The 20,971-nt window shown below is 57.5% G+C and overlaps 4 protein-coding genes across 19 annotated transcripts; 2 read left to right on the top strand and 2 right to left on the bottom strand.

The window, feature by feature from the left end:
• Positions 1-42: 42 nt before the first annotated feature.
• Positions 43-10,126, top strand: entpd6 (ectonucleoside triphosphate diphosphohydrolase 6). Of its 7 annotated transcripts, none has more exons than XM_053874768.1 (14): positions 227-456; positions 966-1,192; positions 1,466-1,548; positions 1,622-1,765; positions 2,089-2,164; positions 3,839-3,874; positions 3,953-4,041; positions 4,198-4,277; positions 4,351-4,415; positions 5,341-5,640; positions 5,710-5,766; positions 5,831-5,946; positions 6,013-6,096; positions 6,186-8,483. In XM_053874768.1, exons 2-13 carry the CDS (start codon positions 988-990, stop codon positions 6,094-6,096), a joined length of 1,335 nt encoding a protein of 444 aa, XP_053730743.1. In that variant the 5' UTR covers positions 227-456; positions 966-987; the 3' UTR covers positions 6,186-8,483. The 7 variants fall into 7 exon arrangements, 5 of the variants coding, with proteins under 5 accessions (XP_053730741.1, XP_053730740.1, XP_053730742.1 ...); XM_053874769.1 differs by having other exon boundaries at positions 241-456; positions 5,341-5,442; positions 5,500-5,640; positions 6,013-8,474; XM_053874765.1 differs by having other exon boundaries at positions 222-456; positions 5,831-6,096; positions 6,186-8,489.
• Positions 6,238-10,926, bottom strand: abhd12 (abhydrolase domain containing 12, lysophospholipase). Of its 3 annotated transcripts, none has more exons than XM_053874770.1 (13): positions 10,669-10,923; positions 10,067-10,184; positions 9,114-9,235; positions 8,914-9,019; positions 8,736-8,855; positions 8,559-8,589; positions 8,250-8,295; positions 8,006-8,135; positions 7,902-7,939; positions 7,765-7,844; positions 7,418-7,500; positions 7,260-7,338; positions 6,238-6,956 (listed from the first exon to the last, which is right to left on the bottom strand). In XM_053874770.1, exons 2-13 carry the CDS (start codon positions 10,180-10,182, stop codon positions 6,672-6,674), a joined length of 1,236 nt encoding a protein of 411 aa, XP_053730745.1. In that variant the 5' UTR covers positions 10,183-10,184; positions 10,669-10,923; the 3' UTR covers positions 6,238-6,671. The 3 variants fall into 3 exon arrangements, with proteins under 3 accessions (XP_053730745.1, XP_053730747.1, XP_053730746.1); XM_053874772.1 differs by lacking the exon at positions 10,669-10,923 and having other exon boundaries at positions 6,238-6,769; positions 6,829-6,956; positions 10,067-10,302; XM_053874771.1 differs by lacking the exon at positions 10,067-10,184 and having other exon boundaries at positions 10,669-10,926.
• Positions 10,727-12,425, top strand: gins1 (GINS complex subunit 1 (Psf1 homolog)). The gene is made up of 7 exons (XM_053874773.1): positions 10,727-10,946; positions 11,042-11,106; positions 11,458-11,556; positions 11,630-11,720; positions 11,930-12,046; positions 12,121-12,195; positions 12,266-12,425. Exons 1-7 carry the CDS (start codon positions 10,872-10,874, stop codon positions 12,332-12,334), a joined length of 591 nt encoding a protein of 196 aa, XP_053730748.1. The 5' UTR covers positions 10,727-10,871; the 3' UTR covers positions 12,335-12,425.
• Positions 12,208-20,587, bottom strand: ninl (ninein-like). Of its 8 annotated transcripts, none has more exons than XM_053874760.1 (27): positions 20,057-20,587; positions 19,573-19,652; positions 19,287-19,473; positions 19,146-19,224; positions 18,828-19,064; positions 18,553-18,749; positions 17,973-18,128; positions 17,213-17,349; positions 17,010-17,150; positions 16,767-16,941; positions 16,595-16,705; positions 16,332-16,418; positions 16,118-16,244; positions 15,734-15,796; positions 15,272-15,369; positions 15,124-15,204; positions 14,931-15,064; positions 14,729-14,866; positions 14,201-14,305; positions 14,009-14,078; positions 13,774-13,941; positions 13,549-13,644; positions 13,421-13,492; positions 13,274-13,357; positions 13,066-13,209; positions 12,906-13,007; positions 12,210-12,648 (listed from the first exon to the last, which is right to left on the bottom strand). In XM_053874760.1, exons 3-27 carry the CDS (start codon positions 19,461-19,463, stop codon positions 12,457-12,459), a joined length of 3,171 nt encoding a protein of 1,056 aa, XP_053730735.1. In that variant the 5' UTR covers positions 19,464-19,473; positions 19,573-19,652; positions 20,057-20,587; the 3' UTR covers positions 12,210-12,456. The 8 variants fall into 8 exon arrangements, with proteins under 8 accessions (XP_053730733.1, XP_053730735.1, XP_053730728.1 ...); XM_053874753.1 differs by having other exon boundaries at positions 13,274-13,492; positions 20,057-20,161; positions 20,382-20,498; XM_053874754.1 differs by having other exon boundaries at positions 13,274-13,492; positions 20,076-20,161; positions 20,382-20,498.
• Positions 20,588-20,971: the final 384 nt, after the last annotated feature.

Below are 20,971 nucleotides of genomic sequence, written 5' to 3'. Positions count from 1 at the left end.
AAACAGACACACACACGCACATTTCTCTCCTTGTGGGGACCTCTCCCCAGAACCCATGGCTCACCTGAGCCAGGACTCTGGAGCCAGTCACCTTGCCGTCTCCATCCTCAAATGGAAGTTTGGATTTGTGGAGGTGTTTTGTCAAGAGCAGGTGAGGATCGTGCGCACACACAGAGTCTAACGCTGCTTGCGTGAGCAGCTTCGTTTGCCCAATGGAGCGTCGGCCGCGATGGCGCCCCTTTTTTTTCAGCACGGGAGGATGTGCTAAACATATCGAACACCTCTCAGCTAAAATGCCACGTTAAAAAAAAAACCCAAAACATTCACTCTTTTGAGTGAAAGTGATTTTTCAGTGAGCAAGGTGTTCGATGAGCCTGACGTCATCAGCCGGCGACAGCTTTTGCATCATGGCTTAAGAGGGTGGTGGAGAACCAGTGGCGTTTTGGCCCGGGAACGGTACGGCATTCTATTATTGATATGATTGGTACTCACCGGTGGATGCGTGTCAACGTCTGGGACGGGACTCTAAGTTAGCTAGCAGGCTACATACATACCGGGTTGTTTGTGAGCTCTAACAGTCGAAAATCACCGAGTACGCGCAAACTGAACTGCTATGATTTGTTACTTGGCAACTACGTAAAACTAGAATTTGGGCTGTTTGTGCGTGTAATCGTGAGAAGAATGTTGTGGAACCTCCGGAAACGATGCCTCTCGTTGTTCCTCGTTGCGTTATTGTGTCCGAACAAGGGAAAAGCTCCGCTTGAAGAAAGGGCGGCTTTGACTCAGTTGAATAATTGAAATGCAAGGAAGTTGTGGAGGTCGTTGATGTATTTCCCCGTGGTTCATCAGTCCGTCCGACACATGAGGCGTAGTTAACATCTCTGGGATCACGAGTCACCCACATCTGTCGAGCTTGACCTCGGTTTGTTTCACTGCAGTCAGCTAAAGTGATGTTCCCTCCACAGATCATGAGCAGCATGAGTCGAGATGAAGAGGCCAAAGTTGACTGTCCTGTCCCTCACATGCATGCTCCTTTACCTGCTCTTTCTCAAGCATCATTACGACCACAGAGCTCACAAACTCCCCCCACACCCTCGCCCAGGGGGACACAACTTCCACTATAGCGTCATGTTTGATGCTGGCAGCACCGGCACCAGGGTCCATGTTTTCAAATTCCAGTCCAGTCACCAAGGTAAGGACGACCCGATTGACTGGTGGATGAATGTCGGCAGGTTCCTCCCATTGGTGGAATCAGTGTCCAGTATTCCCTGAGGTTTATGTGTCAGCACCTTTGGGATTCCCTCCTCCAGTAGTGGTGGTCTGGGAGCAGACAGCAGAGGCTGGCTTTGGTGCTGAAGTAGCCGACAACATGCTCGCCTTTGCTGAGTCGTACTGGGCTTGTGGTGTTGTGGTATTGGACGGCAGTGGTGAGGCTCAGGAAAACAAGGTGTTGCTCCTCATCCAGGTGCAGCAGTCCCCCATCTGGAACATGAGACCTACAGGGCCATCAAACCTGGTCTGTCTGCCTATGCTGGTGAGCCGCTGAAGGTACGTGCACCGATGTCACAGCTGAGTTGTGTTTCTCAGCGGGTTGACTGTGTTGCATGGTGTGCTGGAGCAGTGTGTCCCCGGGATTGAGCAGCTGCTGGAGGTGGCGAAGCTCAGTGTTCCATCCTCTCAATGGAATGTGACTCCAGTGGCTCTGAAGGCCACAGCTGGACTCAGGCTGCTCCCTGGAGACAAGGCAGCCCGACTGCTGGACACCGTGAGGGACACACACACACACACACACAATTATTTCTCTTGACATACCCAGTTTGGCCTTCAGTGATGTAACCATGGCAACCGCTTCCAAACACGTTATTACTTCAGCTAATATCCAAACAAGTGGCGCGTGCCAGCCAAGGCTAAGCGCTGCCCCGCTGCCCATCCTCCTAACCAGGCTGCCAAAAAATAAAGTCTATTAAATCTTTTAAGTAATCAGTGATAACAGGGTTTAATCTCTTATTATACAGCGAGCTGATTACACACACACACACACGCACACACACACATTCCTAAGGGGGCTGAACTCTGCTGTGTTTGCAGGTGAGGACCCTGTTTCAAGTGTCTCCGTTCCTGTCCAAGTCAGACTGCGTGTCGATGATGGACGGCACCGATGAAGGTACACACCTCCATGTCCATGTTGGTGGCGAGCAGAAGTCAGGTGACCCACAGGATCACTGTGCTGTGGTTCTGCTGAACACAGTTGTAACCATGGCGATGAGAACAAAAACAGTGTCGCTGGTGTGGTGATAATGAGCGGCCAATGGTGTTGTGAGCATGGGGGCGCTGGAAGCAGCAGCACGTGGTGAGGTGAGGGAAATGGTAACCGTGGGAGCTATTGGAAGGGAAAAAAGGAAGTGCAACGCATTTCAACTACAACCCTGCTGTCAGAAAAGATGTGTGCTGATCAGTCAGTGATCTGCTCCTTGGATCGTCCAGCACCAGGCTGTTGTCACCACCATGAACTAGCTGATGTATAGTTGTGAGTAATTCTGCCCATTTATCCGTGCCATCTGGAAAATGACCTCTGAGCTCTGTGGGGAAGCTGCTGAAGTCCAGCCCTGAAGAGGGGTGCGGCAAACACGGGTCCTACTCCTTGTTCGGTGGTCGATCTGGTGCCCAACAGTGAAGCAAAGGTTGCCCAACAGTTGCCCTTTGCTTCGCGGGAGCAGAGAAACCGCTCTGTGCTGCTGACTCATTAGCTCTCGGAACAGTGGTGCATCTCACTCTTCTCTCACCTCGAGGAATTCATACATTTCAGTCATAATCTGAGCCATGGAAACATCTCTCTTTGTGTTTCGGTCAGTGGCTCAGATGCAAATAATGTATTTATTTAAGGGTCTGTCTTCCAAATATTTGGATTCTATCCTGCCACAGCCGCCTGACATCAGTGTGGCCTGTCCATTGTCGCGCAGTGGTGCTTCATTTTGATGTCTGCTCTCAGGCAAATCCAGTGCTGTAGGTAACTTGCTTTGCTTCTGGATTCACATGTTGGTTGGTCCATCTGCTCCAGAGGTGACATCAATGTAGGAGAGCAGGGATGACGGTCCAGTCGACACGCAGGCCCGTAAAAATAGTCCAATCCTTTTAAAGTCGTTCATACAAGCAATTATGGCCGTGTGGGATAATGTCCTGCTTAATCTTGGAGGGGGCGGGGGTGATTATCCTCCGCTCATTTCTGAGCCTCAAATGTTTTCTCCTTCTCTCTTTGAGCAGTAAATGTCTTTTAATGATCACTGAATTAACTTCTTAGCCAGACCCACTCTACGTCTGGCTGCTAATGGACTGGATCCTGGCCGCCGGCCCGCGGGTCTAACCTCATTATCGCGTCCATATTTAGCAGTTCTTGGCCTGAGTGCTTGTCGATCTGTGGGCCCAGATTACCCTCAAACTGGCCTGGATGGAGGCGACTTATTGTTAATGCAGATGTGAGCGGGAGGGGGGCCGCTAAGTGCCAGTGTTTAGCGCCGGCGTAAGCTCTCGGCGCTCGTCGCTTGTTTGTTTTGTGGAAAATTGCTTCTTTTTAAGTTTTATCTTAAAGCTTCTATGATACAGTTTCTGCCGAGCACGGTAATCGCCTGCTTCTGCTCCAGCCTGGGGTCAGAGGGCACTAATAAAAGCCACTAATGCACTAAGTCCAGAGACACTCGTGTCATAAACGAGGTGACCTGGATACACAAATCTCACTTTGGTTTGACGAGCGCCATGTCAGATGTGCCCGAGTCAGAAGGTGGAGCAGTTGGACTGTGGTGGCTTCAGAAAGGCCCCAAACTCAAGTGGTCTGTCCTTTCAGGGATTTCAGCTTGGATCACTGTCAACTTCCTGACTGGTGAGAGCTCGGCGTCCGCTGCAGTGCGCTGGTGGTGAAGGCCCCTCAGGGTCCAGACCTCTGCCCTTTCTGTTGCAGGCGGTCTCCAGCGTCAGGGCTCTCCCACTGTGGGGATGCTGGACCTTGGTGGGGGATCAACTCAGATCGCCTTCTGCCCTCAGGATGAGGTGAGACACGTCTGCAGCTTCACCAGTGCTGGAGGAGCTGATCTTGGCCACACTCCCGCTGGGGGGTGGGGTCTTTCAGAGGCCACGCCCCCGCGCCTGGCCGGTGACATTCTGCGGGTTTGTCAGGTGCCTGACATTCCTGACTCTTGTTTGCAGAAAACGATCCAGTCGTCGCCAGTGGACTTCATCACGTCCCTCCAGATGTTCAACCAAACACACAACCTCTACACACACAGGTGCACGCACACACTCTCACGCACACTCGGGTGCCAGCCTTGTTGTTCATGAGCTGATTTGGTCTGTGTGCAGTTATCTGGGTCTCGGTCTGATGTCAGCTCGACTCTCCATCTTAGGCGGCGTGGAGGCCCCGCCCTGTGAGTCACCCCTCCCCCTGCTCCATCAGAGTTGTTTTTCTTTCATCTCCAGATTAATAAGCCATTATCTAATCTCCTAATATCAGAGCAAGATTAACTGCTGCAGCTGCCAGCTGCTGTTTATCTGTTCCAAGATCTGTCTGTCCTTTCTCTCCCGTCTGTCCTCTCTCTCCGGTCTGTCCTCTCGCTCCCGTCTGTCTGTCTCTCTCCTGTCTGTCCTCTCTCTCCCGTCTGTCTGTCTCTCTCCTGTCTGTCCTCTCTCTCCCGTCTGTCTGTCTCTCTCCCGTCTGTCCTCTCGCTACTGTCTGTCTCTCTCCTGTCTGTCCTCTCTCTCCCGTCTGTCCTCTCGCTACTGTCTGTCTCTCTCCTGTCTGTCCTCTCTCTCCCATCCGTCCTCTTTCCCTGTCTGTCTCTCTCCCGTCCGTGCTCTTTCCCTGTCTGTCTCTCTCCTGTCCTCTCTCTCCCGTCTGTCCTCTCTCTCCTGTCTGTCTCTCTCCCGTCTGTCCTCTCTCTCCTGTCTGTCCTCTCTCTCCCGTCCGTCCTCTCTCTCCCGTCTGTCTCTCTCCCGTCTGTCCTCTCTCTCCTGTCTGTCCTCTCCCGTCTGTCCTCTCTCTCCCGTCCGTCCTCTTTCCCTGTCTGTCTCTCTCCCGTCCGTCCTCTCTCTCCTGTCTGTCTCTCTCCCGTCTGTCCTCTCTCTCCTGTCTGTCTCTCTCCCGTCCGTCCTCTCTGTCCCGTCTGTCCTCTCTCTCCTGTCTGTCTCTCTCCTGTCTGTCTCTCTCCCGTCTGTCCTCTCTCTCCCGTCCGTCCTCTTTCCCTGTCTGTCTCTCTCCTGTCCTCTCTCTCCCGTCCGTCCTCTCTGTCCCGTCTGTCCTCACCTGAATGCGACCTGTGAGTCACAGCCCGGCTGCTGATCTTGTGTGCGCAGTAGGGGGCAGCGTTCAGCTGGTGAGCCCCTGCTTGGCTCCAGAGTACTCGGGCGTCTGGCAGCACAACGACGTCATCTATGCTGTGAGGGGACAGAGGTCAGGTAAAGGAGCCAGAGCGGCCTCAGAGCCAGGCCGGGAGCTGATCTGTGTGTGTGCAGGTGGATCCATGTTGGCAGCGTGTCGCAGCAGAGTGGAGAAACTTCTGTACCGGAAGGTGGAAAAAGTGATGGCGGTGGAAGACATGGACTTCTACGCCTTCTCCTACTACTATGACCGCGCCGTCGACCTTGGCGCCATAGGTAACGCCCCAACTCAGGCCGCTCACCTCACCTCACCTCAGCCCAGCGGGAACTTGTGTTTCTCTGTAGAGGCGCCGTCAGCCGGTGTGGTCACTGTGGCGCAGTACTCCCACGCTGCCGAGAGAGGTGAGACACTGCCGCCTGCTGGTCACCACCTTCCACTGCAGGCTGATGCCCGCTTGTCTTCCAGTGTGTGCAGACTCGTACCCTGGTCCTCTTAACCGAGGTCCGTTTCTGTGTCTGGACCTGCTCTACATCTCCGTCCTGCTGCAGGAGCTGGGCTTCCCTCCTCACAAGCAGCTCAAGGTCACAACCTGGACCACGATCCGAGAGGAAAGTCGGCATGATTTGAATGAATGTCTTGTTCTCCAGCTGGCTAGAACCATCAATCACATGGAGACCAGCTGGGCCCTGGGAGCAACAGTCCACTACCTCCAGTATCTCAGGTCCAACTAGGTGCTGCGCTCTGTGAACCGGCTGATCGCAGGTCCCTGAAGCAGGACGTGTCTGATAATACAGCGGGCTGTCTGATCTCTGCCCAACAGGACATGACACGTGCAAGTGCTCCACTAGCAGAACCTCAACCACGTCAGCAGGTGGAGCCACAAGTGTTTAATCAGACAGTTCAGTCCAACAATCTAGAAAGGGTGGGAACAGAGGAGTTTGCTTTCACACACACACACACGTCATCGCTGGCAGGACCTCATGAAGAAACCTTGTCCTCTCAAGCTTCTGCCTTCTGGTGTGTCCCAGCGCAACAATGACATGTGACGTGATGCAACTCGACCAGTCACTAGTGATGGAAGCCATAATCCCCGCCGCTCCAGAGGACCAGCACTGATGTTCAGCCCAGTTGGGAGGAAGAAAGCTGCCACAACAATTGGCTTCCATTTATAAATAGCAGACAGTATTAAACGTTTACGGTAAAAATAGCCTCCTCCAATGACCCTAATACTCAACTGCAAACTGGCTTTTGCTACCGCCTGTCCGTAAACACATTCATGACTCGATGACTACCGCAGCAGTCGAGCTCACTGGAATGTCAACAGGAAGTGGACGCTGCGCCTCAATCCACCGGAGTCCAGCTTGTGTTCAGGGGCCTGGAGGCGGAGCTGCGCCCCAAAACTCCCTGGAAGAAGCGTAGTGTCACAGAAGAGGAGGCGGAGGGGCGGCTCCAGGGGCCGGTACCTCAGAATGCGCGGCAGCTCCGGGCTCCTGTAGATGTATTTGTGCCTGTAGTTCCGACTGGCAGGGAAGGGAACAAACTGGACTTTGTGACCGCTCAGACTCTGGGACTGGGTGGCCTGGTGGTACAGCTGAGGAAAGAGAGCACAGATGTGGAGGCAGCAACTGTGGGTCGCTCACCACAGAACAGAACAGAACTGGGCTGAAAGGTGATAAGAGTGAAGAGAAGGGAACAAAAATACACAGGAAGGAAACGGACAAGGGCAAAGTTGAGTTCAGAAGTGAAGAAGGAGCGAAGCAAAGCTGAGGGCATGAACACGAGCACGGAATCATCCAGAGACACCCGCTCTTTCTGCTGTCCCACTGAGCTCATTACACTCGCAATACGTGAGCAAGCATGTGTGTGTGCGCGCGGGGAGAGGAGCGGATCTAACCTTTTGACCCAGATGAAACGGAACCACTGCATCATCTTCTGCATGGAGGATCAGCACCGGGCAGGAGATGTGGTGAACGCTGCACCCACACAACAAAGCTGCAGCTCCACTTTTGTCCACGAGATGTCAGTGAAGTTCAGACGACAACGGCCACCTACTTCTCATCGCTGGCGAAGCGGATATTGTTCTCGCTGATGGCGTCCAAGAAGAACCAGTCAAAGCCAGGCAGGAAGCGGTAGATCTGAGGAGCACGCTGGAATCAGTGGGTGAGCGGGTTCATCTGTGTGTGTGTGGGCTCCAGTCTGGTTCAGAGTACCGGTTCAGGTGAGCCACGTCTTTTGGAGGGTTAGGTTTGGGGTGAAAAGGGTGATGGCAATGAGAAACCTCACAATGTCCCCACAGAGATAGCGATCCAAACCCGTGTCTGTGTGCGTTCATCAGTTAGGTGTGTTGCACGCGTCGATGAGACGGGCGTCAGTAGCTGATGTGTGTTTCTATACGTCACCGTGGAGAAGGGGTGACTCCTGGCCTCCTCCCTGATGTTGGTGAAGGGCGACTCCAGCACCAGAGCGTCTGGAGGGCTTCCTGCAACACACACGTGCTGTGGGACTGTGACTCAGAGGCAGGTCAGTGGCGCATTACCTCTCTCACACAGCTGCCGCACCAGGTTGGTGGCCACTCTGTGAACAACAGTCAAGTGAGTGACATCAGTGGCGCAGCGCCGCCGCCGAGCGCAGCGGTCTCACCCGGTCCCCAGAGAGTGTCCCCAGATGTACAGCGGTCGCTTCTCCACTCGCTGCCGCAGCCAGGTGTAGACGAAGAGAGAGTCCACCGTCATGCCCGCCTCAGAGGGCGAGCCGTCCGAGTCGCCCCATCCTGGGGTCACACACACAGGGTCACCCACACACACACACACACACACACACACACACACACACACACACACACACACACACACACGGCCAAGAGAGGGCCACGATGTTCTCTCACCTCGGTAGTCGAAGGTAACCACGTGGTAGGCCAGCGAGCTGAGGACCTGCGGGCAGAGGAGCCAGTGTGTCAACACCTCCTGATCTTCTTGAGAGGACCAGTCTTGGGCGAGCGGCCAGTCCTCAGAAGGTTTGGAGGGTGAAGACGTGAAATTAACTCAGTTTGGTCCAGGGCCCTGGTCCAAGTGAGCCGTGTGTTATGGTCAGCTTTAGGGTGGCCGCCATGAGAGAGCCCCCCCACCCCCCCAGGACAGGCAGACAAACGTGTGCGTGCGTGTGTGTGTGTGTGTGTGTGTGTGTGTGTGTACACCTTGTACAGCTGTACCCGGTGGTCGCCACCTCTGTCACGACGGACGGCAGATCGGAGGTGAGAGAAGAGCAGATAAAGATAGTCACCATCAGAAGCTCACATCTAGCTGGCTCAGGTCCAAACATGGGAAGCTGCCTCGAGGCTCGGGTCCAGACGCGCAGCGTGTGTGTGCCTCACCTGGTCCCTGCGTTGCCATGGAGATAAAGGACGACAGGATGAGAGGATCGCAGCATGGAGTGGAACCACTCGCCGTCCTGGCCGGCAGCAGCTCGCCACATGTGATCCGGGACCGTGTGCCTGAAACGCAGCCACCTGAGTAGGAAGCCCCGTCGCCGAGTCTGGAGTGGGCTCTCACCAGACGCCGATCTTCAGGCCCTCCTCTGGCTCCAGGTAAAAGTTGTGTGTGTGGTTGAGTCCTTGGTCTAGGGGGCGCTGCAGGTCGATGAAATAGGGCAGCCTCACTGTGGAGGCAGAAGACATGACAACACGCGGTTGACCCCACTCATGACGCAGGAGCGCGGCCGACTTTGACTCAGATCCACTGAGTTCACTCACCAAAGTTGAGAAAAACTAGTTTGGCCTGGATGGACGGACACAGTTTGACCAAGACCGGGACGGATGCGTAGACCAGCAGCAGCCACAGGAGGGCGCTCTTCACCCGGGACGCCAGACCGGACCTGCGAAAAGGATCGGCGCGCACACAGTTAGTCGCACCATCCTTGTGGGGACCTCTCCTGGCCTTCGCCCTTGAACACATGGTACACCTGAACCAGGACTTTCAAGGTTTAACCTTGGGGTCCAGTGACAGGGGCCCCACACTGGACTGGATTTGCTTCAACACACACACACACGCAGGAAACATCATCCAGTTGATCTAAATGATTCATCAGTCCAAAGGCACAAGAGGAACTTTACACTGCGTGCGCGTGCGCGGCCTCCGGTCGAGCCTTATCGGCAGCTGTCTCAGGTTGAAATGTCACCTCAACACGTGACATCAGGAGCGGGTTTGGATGCGTTCAATGGCCTCGCACCCTGAACTAAGGAGTCTGAAACGACCTCCCGCAGTCAACAGTGAGCGGCAGGTGCCACGTGCACGTGTACTTTGACCCCGCAGCAGGAGCGACGCCGCGGCTCGTGCTGCTCGATTGAAATCATCCGGATCCAAGAACGTCACATCGGCAACAGAAGGCGAACAAGATAAGCGACACGTGTGAACCTCTCTCACTCATTCCTTCATCTATCCATCCATCACCTGCAGGACGGAGCACACGCCCCCTACAGGTGACGATGGGAACCACAGCGGATGAGCGACGAAGCAATAGAGGTGGTTCTACGGCTTCATCGCTCGGTCCGTGTCCGGGTCACCAGCCCACCCCGGTCACACCGGTCCAACTGGGCACCACACGCGGCCCGAGAGTCAAACTTGGTGGCTCGACCCCACGCTTTGCCATTCACAACACCGAGTGGTGAGAATGACGCGACGAACGTGACAGCGACGCGTCGCTCACCTCCGCACGCGCCTCTTCATGGTCGGCGCCTCTGTCGAGTCACAACCCACCGCCTCCTCGCCGGGCCGCTGCTTCAGCTCACTGGCGGAGTGCGCGGCGTCAGTCCGCTTCCGCATACCTGAGGAGTGGAGATGGCAGGTGAAGGGGAAGCGCCCGCAGCCGGTTTCTGAACGGAACCGAGTCCTCGCTGATCCGCACTGAAGACCGCAGAGGGCAGCTGACCTGCGGCCAATTGGAGGCCAGCTCGACGGGCACGTGACCACAGCCTGCTGCTTTCATGTCATCTTCAGAGAGTCGGAAAAAACACAACCAAAACAAAACCACCGAATGGCGCGTGCTGCGTTCACGGACAGCTGAACAAGGTTCGGTATAAGTAGTCGGTTTTTTAAAGATCCAAGTCGATGGGTCTTTGCACTGAGAGCGAGACCGTTTGTGGAAGACTGTAGAAGAAAGGACATTTAATATCCGAACGATACAGTTCATATGTGATCCTAAGAATGAGTTGGACTTGAGGTGGACACGTCATGTCAGACGAACAAAAGTCAGTCGTTCACCATGGAAGCTCGATGTGCACGAGAGGGAGGTCTGTGGCCGACACTCACCTTCCCCGACACCGGGGCAGCGGGTTCATCTCAGCGCCAGGACTCCACCGCTCGAGCGTCGGAAGAGTCCGCGAGTTCGTGTGGGTGGCAGCGGCATATGACCCTATCGAGATGCCGTCGTCCGCTGGCGTGACGAGTCACGTGACCGGCAGTCCTCCTTTTTGCCGCGAAAGCGAGTCGCGTCGAGGTTGTCGTCCATCGAGATGTTCTGTGAAAAGGCGGTCGAGTTGATCCGGGAACTTCATCGGATGAGCGAAGGCCAGTTACCCGCCTTTAACGTGAGTCCCGCGCTCTGACGTGTCCGTCACCGTTCGATCTGAAGCGGCTCGGCCCGTGCTGCTGCTGCTGACGAGCTGACCGTTTGGCTTCGCAGGAGGACGGGGTTCGGCAGGTCCTGCAGGAGATGGAGTCGCTGTATGAGCAGAACCAGAGTGACGTGTAAGTCCAGCTGAGAGGAGCAGGCTGGTGTGCCTGTCCTGGTCCCTGATGGCTGGGACAGATCTGGACGCTCTCGCTACTCGCTGCTAAAACTTGGTTGGCTTTCGAGCGTCTGAGCTTTTGCCTCTCCTGTCTGCCGTCTTGTTTTCCTTGAGATTGTTGTGACAGAACGTTGTGACATCACGAGTCCGAGTCGACGTCAAGTGTCCATGTTGCGTGCGGTTGAGCGGGACGATGCAACGTCCCCCCAGCGGAGGAGCCCAGTCACCTGTGGGCCCATCAGTCACGTGTTTCCTGCTGGATCCACCGTCACCGTGCGTGCCATTAACCAGCGTCATGTGACTGTTTCAGGAACGAGGCCAAAGGTGATGCACGAGCAGATTTGATTCCTTCGATCAAACTGAGACATTGTTGCCTGCTGCGCGACCAACGCTGCGTCACCGCTTACCTGTACGCACGCACGCACGCACGCACACGCACCTCAGTACAGTGGCGAGTCATGTGACCAGGGGGTGTGTCGCAGGTACGATCGGCTGCTGAGGATCAGGGCGCTGCGCTGGGAGTACGGCAGTGTCCTGCCCACCAATGTCCGCCTACACATGTGCGCAGACGAGGTGAGTGACGTCAGTTCCTGGTGAGTCTAGCGGCCACTCTGATTGGCTGAGCTGGAGACGCCGTGTGTGCTGCCCTCTCCTGGCCACTCGCTCACTCCCACTGGAGCAGCAGCAGGAGGAGCTCGGCCTGACCGTCCAAGTGCGAGGAAGTCGCGCGTGTGACTTGCGCGCCACCGCCGTGCTCATGGCCGCTCCCTACCTGTGTGCAGCTGCAGTGGTTCTCCCAGTACAAGAAGTCTCTGGCGTCGTTCATGCGGTCGCTGGGTGGGGACGAAGGTCTGGACGTGACTCAGGACACGAAGCCGCCCAAGAGTCTCTACATTCAGGTGAGACGAGACGCGACGCGACGTGACGCGCCGGCAGCGTGTGACCTCACGCAGCCGCCCGGCTTCCTCCGCAGGTTCGCTGTCTGAAGGATCACGGTGAACTGGAAATTGAGGATGGGACGGTGATCCTGCTGAAGAAGAACAGTCAGGTGACTATGGCAGGAGGCGGCCGTGCCGTCCAGCGGCCGCGCTGTGTGACCGCTGCGCCTCTGTCTGCAGCACTTTCTGCCTCGCTGGAAATGCGAGCAGCTCGTCCGTCAGGGGGTTCTGGAGCACGTGCTGTCCTGAGGTTCCACTCCACTCTGGCATCACACTTTATTGGACTCGACAATAAAAGGTTGTCAACGGGGGAAAAAAAAAAACAAGAGTTTTCTTTACATTGGGATAAAAGTGGCGATGACTTGCTGGCGTCATGTGGCCAGAGCTGAGCTGACCAGCTCCTTCAGAAGCTGGTTGAGGGCGTGAACCTTCTCCTCCAGCAGGAAGTTCTTCTTCTCTGAATCCTTCTGCCGCTGCTCGGTGAGCTGCAGCGCCCCCATCAGCTGGGCGTTCTCCACGTACAGCTCCCTGAGCTGGTTGCACTTCTGGCTGTTCCTCAGCAGCTGCAAGGGTCACATGACAAGGTGAGCATCCAGGATGGTAACCAGTGAAAACCAGTATGGAGTCACAGGCATGGAGCGGTGGCCATGTTTGTAGTCCATGCCGCTCAGCGTTCGCAAACCTTCACCGGCTATGACTTTGAAGTGACATTCAGAACGGCAGTGTGTTGGTGTGAGACGTTAGAAGTGCGCCCACTAGTGGTGCAACAGTGGCATCGCAGCAGGGAACAGGCGGGAGCCGGGCGAGCGCCTCAACCCACCTGCTCCTGGAGCTGCTGGACCTTCTCCTGCAGCACCAGCTGGGCACCTTTCCTCTGGAGCTCCAGCTCCTCCACCCGCTGCTGCACCTCCTTGTGCTGTTCCTGAACACACCAGAGTGAGTGAATGAGCGCGTCTCAGGAGCGAGCGACAGCCCCTGACCTGCGCCAGGGCCGTCTGTGAGCGGCTCCGTCTCAGCTCCTCCTGCAGCTCGCTGCTCTTCTCCTGCTCCTCCTCCAGTCTGGTCTGAAGGAGCGCCAGCTCCTCCTGCTGGGCAACGCTGAGCGCTGCACTCACCAGCGCCGCCTGGAGGAAGCAGATGACTGAAGGCTCCACTGTGAGGGCACCAGGAGGAAGGCTGAGGCTTCACCTGCTCTTCCCTCTCGCGCTCCAGGGCTCCGTGGCCGAGGCCGCGTGCTGCGGCGCCGAGCCGCTCCTCCAGCAGGGACCGCACCTGCAAGACGCCCGCCCCCTCCTGGTCAGGTGGTGACGGCCTCTCCACCGCGGGACTGCTGACCTGCTCTGTGAGCGAGACCACGGCCTCTTCCGCCCTCAGGAGCTCCGCCTCCACTCCACACAGCTGCTGTAACTGACGGGGGAAGTCAGCTGCGCTGACGGCGGCGTGTGTCGCAGGTGGGCGCTCACCTTGCTCTTGCAGGAAGCGAGCTCCTCCTCCAGGTGGCGCCTTTGCTGTGTCCATGCCTCCTGCTGGCTCCGCAGCTCACCGTCCTTCAGCTGCGCCTGAAGCCAGAGGACGGTGAGCGAGAAGCAGACAAACATCAGCAGCAGCGGCTGATGACCCCGACACGAGCGAGCAGAGCCAACACGGCTTCATCTGAGCTCGTGAGAAGATGAAACACGGTGAGGAACCTGGGCTCCGCCGTCCTGCAGCTGCTGGAGCAGCACGGCCTGTCGCTCCCGCAGCATCAGCGCCGACTCCTGCTCCTCATGGAGACGAGCGCTCAGGTCCCTGTTCTGGCTGCTGAGCTGCAGATTCCTGCCGCTCAGACTCATCACTTCCTCCCTGTAGGCAGAGTTCTGCAGGAGCAGGAGGGCGTCATGGAGGGCGGGTGGCAGGAGCAGGGGGAGGAGGCGGGCGCCTCACCTCTGTCAGAAGCAGCTCTTCCTCACGCGTCTGCACCTCGCGCTCTCGCTGCAGCTCCTCCAGCCTGCTCCTGACAGACAGACATCAACCAGGTCACTGGGAACCTGCTGGTGCAGCGGCAGATGAGGGGCGCCTCACCCCTGCACCTGATGGTGACAGGACCCAGGCCAGAGGCTTTCCTCGCTCACTCACGTCTTGGTGGCCACGTCGTCCTCCAGAGAGACCAGCTGCTGCTGCAGAAGAGTCAGGCGCTCCTGGAGGGCGCTGTTGTCAGAGCGCACCTCCCCCAGCTGGGTCCTGTTAGACACACACACACATAGAGTCAGAGCTGCAGCAGGAGCCTCCACACAGAGAGAGAGTCAGAGCTGCAGCAGGAGCCTCCACAGAGAGAGAGAGAGTCAGAGCTGCAGCAGGAGCCTCCACAGAGAGAGAGAGTCAGAGCTGCAGCAGGAGCCTCCACAGAGAGAGAGAGAGTCAGAGCTGCAGCAGGAGCCTCCACAGAGAGAGAGAGAGTCAGAGCTGCAGCAGGAGCCTCCACACAGAGAGAGAGACAGAGAGTCAGAGCCCCACCGGGGGTCAGCGAGGGTCTCCCACCAGCTCGCGTGCCTCAGAAGGCCCTTGGATCCCGTGAGCCGTCTGCTTCAGAACAAGCCTGGCTCAGTGTCGTTTCTCTGACTCCAGATCCACCTGGACCAAGTGAGGAGCTGAGCCTCCACTCACCTGACCAGCATGACTTCCTGGTCCATCTTCAGCTGCAGCTCCGCCTCCAGGTGCTCCTTCTCTGAGCTCAGCTGCTGGACCAGATTACTGATCTCCCGGGCGAAGTTCTGCTCCATGTCGGCCCTCTCCCGCTGCAGCCTGGAAGCACACGCCACAGCCGTCGTCCTCACCGCCAACCGAGGTCGTCAGAGGGACACGTCACCTTCGCTCCTGCTCGGGGCTCCAGCTCCTGCCTCCATGTTGGAGCTGCGCCTGCAGAGAGTCCAGCGCCTCCTTCAGGTGAGCGGCCCGTTTCTCGGCCTGGCTCTTCTGCTCCTCCAGCTCAGTGATCTCCAGCTGCAACAGGCCATGTCAGCCACGCGGGGGCAGCAGAGAGACGCTCGGCCACGGCTCACCTTGAAGGCCTGAGCCACGTCTTTGCGCTCCACCTCAGCGCTCTGACGCATCAGCTCCAGGCTTCGTTCATAGTAGTTGACCTGCAGAGGGAGACGGAGAGTCAGCAGCCGCGTCTCCGGCTCGTGCATCAGCCCTCATCGGGGCTACCTGAGTCTCCAGCTGAGCCTGCAGGTCCTTCACCTCCTGCTGGTGCTTCTGCTGCAGCTGCTCCACAGCCAGCTCCGTCTGCAGGCTGACGCTGGAAACTAGAGCGACACAGGCTTGTGAAGGTCCTGACCTGAAGGCGTCGCTCACGGGTGAGCAGCACGGGGGCGGCGCGCTCCAACCAACTCTGCAGTGATCCAAACCTTCCTTTCCATTTCTGCAGACTCAAATGTCTTCAAGTTCCGAGCGGGCAACGTGGCCGTGGCTGAGGCAGAGCAGGCGCCTGTCTGTCTTGGTGTCTGACTTCTTAACCAATGGCGCGAGGACATTCAGCCTCAGTTTGAGGGTTCAAACTTCAAACCGACTTGCTCCTGGCTCAGGTGAGCCATGTGTTGAGGGGGAGCGGTCCCCACAAGGACAGCCGGCCGGTCAGCCGCGTGTGTGTGTGTGTGTGTGTGCACTCACCACGCTTGTCCTCCAGCTTCTTCTGGGTGGCAGGAGAGCAGCTCTGCTTCATGTCTGGCTCCTCTGAAAAGGGAAACCATCCACGATGGTGAAACTGACGTGTGTGTGAGTCCTCACAAGACACTGAACCTGACTAACACGTTCAGTTGGTTTTCATCACCGGCGCCTGACACGGGTGAGGCACAGTCAGGTGACACCCTGCGGCACTCGCCGAGCTCCAGACAGGGGCCGCTCGCGGCTCGTCTGGGGGGACCGCACGTCTGGGGGGGGCGCTCGTCTGGGGGGGCCGCACGTCTGGGGGGGGGCGCTCGCTGCCTCACCTGACTCTCCCTCACCTCTCCCCTGAGCCAGCACTGAACATGCACCTGAGGCAGGTGAGCTCACCGGCGTCAGGCGGCGGGGCCCAGGTCACGGCAGCACACTCCGCTGCCACAGTCCTGCAGCTGAAGCTGCGCTGACTCCTCATCACATCCAGCTCTGAGCTCAGCTCGTCGTTCCTGTCCCGCAGCTCCTGAACACAGCAGCAGCGCAGCTTCACCACTCCAGGCTCCCGTCACCTCAGGCAGCGAGGAAGCGTGCGAGCAGGCCACACACTCACCCGACAGCGCAGCTCATACTCCCTCACCATCTCGGAGCAGCGCTCCTCGTGGGTCAGAACCGCCGCACCTGGGTCCAAGCTGCCAAACTGCCGGGAAAACAAAGCACAAACGCCGTCGCTTCAGATGGCTCCAGATGCTGCAGGTCAGTCACAGGAGCCGCTCTTGAATGTTTCATGGGAGAAAGTGGACACCCCCTGAGAGAGGCTGGGTGTGCGTGCGTGTGTGTGAGAGAGAGAGGCGGGCGCCTGAGCGTGTGCCAGACCTTGTGCTGCAGCAGCTGCTCCATGTCGCTCTGCAGGCGGCTCACCAGCATCTGGGAGTCCTTCAGCTCCTGCTTCACAGCACACAGATCTTCCTGGAGGTGGCTCTTCTCCTGCGAGGACACCATTACTGCGGCAGGCGGCAACAAAGAGGCCAAGCCCCGCCGCACACACCTGGATGGCGCTGCCGAGCTCCTCCTGCAGTTCACCCTCCTGCACCTTCAGACGTGAGACCTCCTCCAGCAGGTGGCGTCGCTCCGCGTCCAGCTGCTGCAGCAGCGCCTCGTTGTCCTGCTCCGCCTGCAGCCGTTGACTGGACAGCTTTTCCCTGAAGCTCTGCTGCAGCTCCCTGCAGGAGAGCGCAGCTCAGCAGGAGCGGGCGGCGCCGGCGTGCGAGCGAGCGAGCGAGCCAGATACCTCAGACGACTCTGGTTCAGCGTCTCCAGACTGGCCTGCCGATCGTCCACTTCCCTCACCAACTGCAGGATCCTGGATTCTGCTGCCTCCAAGTCCAGCCTCATCTTCTCCTTCTGTCTGACGGCCTGGTCCACCAGGACCCTGCAAACACCACGCGCACAGCTCCTGAAGTCCTCACAGGAGGGCGTGTCGCCGACACCTACTGCAGGTGCTGCAGCTCGCTCTTGTAGGAGATGAGCGCCGCCTGGTGGATGCCGTTTCCGCTGACCAGCAGTTCGTTGTCCAGAGCCACGGTGAGGTCAGCGAGACTGACGAGCTCCTCCAAGGAGAAGTCCAGAGTCTGCACAAGGAAGGAAGTCTTCAGGAGCGCAGGACACAGACTCCACATGACAGAGCGTGTGATGGCTTCCTCCTCTGATGCCAGTTCACAAAGCCCATCCAAATCCCTCCAGGAGGAGAGGAAGACACTTCTGCAGGTGTCACGTGCCACTTGACCTCGGTCTTCTCCGTCCGTCTCTAGAACAGTGACTCTTGACCACGGAGCCGTCAGCGCCCCCTAGAGGGCGGCTGGAACTTTCCCACCTCGGGACCGTGAGAGGCTCAGTTTGAACCCATGAGCCACGTGTGGCGGCAGCAGTGAGTCAGTGAAGTGACCTGACTGCTGCACATCTGTGATAGTGACCAGCTATGGAGAGGTTCTTGGAAAGAAACAATGACGAAGGAAGTGACGGCGCCCCCTACAGTACACACTGTTCATGAAAGCAGCTGGTTTTATGGCGATAACTTCATTTACATTTTACTTCAAAAAGAAAATATTTTGTGATATTTAGACGTGGTTTTATTATATTCATGTTACTCAGAATTTTATTCAAGACGTTTCCTTTTTTTTTTTTTCCAATTTGCTGCAGCTGTTTGGACTTTTCCATGACAAATATGAGTTCAAGCTGACTGTGAGCCACCGACCTGCAGGACGTCCTGGCTGCGCTGGAGCCCTTCCTCGGTCCAGACAGCAATGACCCGCTCGGCCGCCGTGAACCCCGAGCCGTCGTCCAGCTGGCTCAGAACCTTGGCTCCCACTGAGGCCATGAGAAGAGAAGGAGGCGCAGACGCTGCCGCGGGCTGCGTGAGGAGCACAAAACAGAGAAATGCCACCCTGAGCCCAACACGCCGTTAATCTGGATCACTTCTGGACATGTGATCAGCCCAGGAGGGGGCGCACACGCAGGCCACTTCAGGCCAGATCCACAGAAACTGTTAGCATTAGCATGTGTACAGCTAATCCCTGACACGAGGTTCCACCAGCGTCACCTGACTCCAGCTGTGACTCCTGAGCCCGCTCGCTTGCGTGTGTGCGCGCGCGCGTGCGTGCGTGCGTGTGTGTGTGCGCAGCTGAAGCAGATCAAGGTGAAGACCACGCCTTCAGGTGCGTCTCATCAGCTGCGCTGCAGGATGCCACCTGGCGGTTTCTGCCTCTCCAGCAGGGGGCTCCACCCTGCAGGCTTGGTTTGGTTCGGTCCCTCTGCGCCCGCCCCCCTGGACTCACCTGTGTCAGCCGCTGTGGAGCCGGGGTGGAGCAGCAGCAGGGGCCGGCGCAGCTCAGCACCTCCTGCAGGCAGAACGGAGAGGCCTGCTGTGAAGCGTGGAGGGGGTGTGTCCACAGATGGGCGCCAGCCAGGGGCGAGTGCCAGAGTGAGGGCCCACCTCCGCTGGCATCCAGGGCACACGGCGCCTCCTCAGGCCCTGTAGAGCAACACGGACGGAGCTCAGTCAAAGCAGCAGCAGCAGCACTGGGACGCAGCTGCTGGCAGAGCAGGAAACCTTCAGACAGGAAGTCCGGCACCACGTCCCCCCAGCGGCTCTGCAGACAGTGGTCCTCACTGGCGTCCTCAAGCGCCCTGCTCTGCTGCGACAGCTCACGTCTCACTTTGGCCCTTGGGACATCCGCGGCTTGACCGCTGTCCTGCACTGAGTCCAGCTTGTGGTCGGGACATGAACGTCGGCCGTAGCACTTGGATCCTTGGACCCACTTGGGCTTCACCTCCCGCTGCGGCACAACTGCACACACACACACACACACACACACACCGTCATCTCACACACACAGCACGCGGCATCTCCGCCACCGTGTGGCCTCACCAGGGTCCAGGGAGCTGCCATCGTCCTGGGACCCGGACAGAACCGACACCAGGACGCTCTTGAACTTTGGGAAGTCCACCTGCAAGACACGCGCACATGAATGCACGCAGCGGCGCGTGTGTGTGTGTGTGCGCCTCTTACGCCAGCGCAGACGTGCTCTCCCAGCAGAGTCTCCAACAGGTGGTGCTGATGTGCGTCCAGCTGCAGGTTCTGACACAGGACAGTCAGCTCCTGCTTGCTGAGCAGTCCAGAGGAAGTGGAGTCGCAGCGGTCAAACTCCGCCTTGAGCTGAGACACGTAGCAGCTGTGGCCCTCCATGATGACATCACTGCGAGGAACCAAGAGGCGGGAGCATGAACACACGCTCCACAGGTCAGCGGACACCTTCATTCATCTGACGCGCTGCAGGTGGGAACACTCCCCTCACCTCTGGAGGAAGCTGCGCTATCAAGTCGGCTGTTTCACAGAGTTGGAGTGGACTTCTGCGGTTCTGACCACCGAGCCCTGCTGCTCCATGGAAACACGTGACACTCTCAGCCATGACTATCCACCCGCTCATACTATCCATCCTTCCATCATCCATCCATCCATCCATCCTTCCATCCATCCATCATCCATCCATCCAACATCTGTCCATCCATCCATCCATCATCCATCCATCCAACATCCATCCATCCATCCATCATCCAACATCCATCCATCCATCCATCCATCATCCGTCCATCCATCCATCATCCATCCATCATCCATCCATCCAACATCCATCCATCCAACATCCATCCATCCATCATCCATCCATCCATCCATCCAACATCCATCCATCCATCCATCAATCATCCATCCTTCCGTCATCCATCATCCATCCATCCAACATCTGTCCATCCATCCATCCATCATCCATCCATCCATACCTTGTGAGCGGGGTCTCACCAGGTCAGTGCAGGAGCAACTGAGGGGCTGACCATGATCCACAGACCACACTTCTTCATCCAAACTAGTGAGTGGACTCTGGTCTCCTTAAGACAGATCAAAGTCCCAAATGATTCTAACTGTGGTGGGAACAACAAAAGTGTTTTCTATTCTTGCTTTTGCCGTGTGACGCCGTCGTTGGCGACATCCAAGCTAACAAGACCTAGCAGCTCTCAAGCTAACGGAGGGACTCCACGTCACCATGGAAACCAGGCGCGCACGCGCACGGGAGCGGCTGAAACTTTGCGAACTCGGCTTTGGTCCTACCGCGGAGAGAGTCGCGCTCCCGGCGTCCTGCAGCAAGTCGAGCTCTTCCACCGAACCAAGTCACGGTCGCAGGCGCGACTGGAATGTGCGTGTGGGTGAGACGTAACTTCCGGTTAATCCCGAGAAAATAAAGCTGCCTTGAAAGGCAGGCTGTCGCGGGCTGCCAGTTGCATGGACGACACCGCTTGACGAGAGAAGTGAACCCCTCACCAGACGCAGTGCGGCGCTTTTGCCGCTCGGGGGCGATGGTGACACACAAGCCGAGTCTTGCTGGAGAGTTTCGCTCCAAGCGGTGAGGATGTTGGGGATGTTGACGTGAGTGGTGGCCCTTGCAGCATCTCCATTTGACAACCCCGGCCAAGTGCTCTCCTCGCAGCCCGGGTCTCTCCATGCTGGGCCTCTCTCAGGACGTCCAGCAGGCCGGCGTGTGATGGACCGCGAGGGAGCGAGGCAGGCTGCCACACGCAGCGGACGCTTCCTTTTGTTGGAAATACACGTGTCACGTGTGAGCAAGAAAGCAACAAGAGGTGTGTTCCCTGACAGAGGAGTCTCACACATGAGCAGAGTTCTGGCTCGGCAGCTGCACCTGA

This window comes from Synchiropus splendidus, chromosome 9, assembly GCF_027744825.2.
Source record: "Synchiropus splendidus isolate RoL2022-P1 chromosome 9, RoL_Sspl_1.0, whole genome shotgun sequence".
Lineage (NCBI taxonomy): Eukaryota > Metazoa > Chordata > Actinopteri > Syngnathiformes > Callionymidae > Synchiropus > Synchiropus splendidus.
The sequence above is the reverse complement of the archived record's forward strand: the minus strand, read 5'-3'. Positions and strand labels throughout refer to the sequence as shown.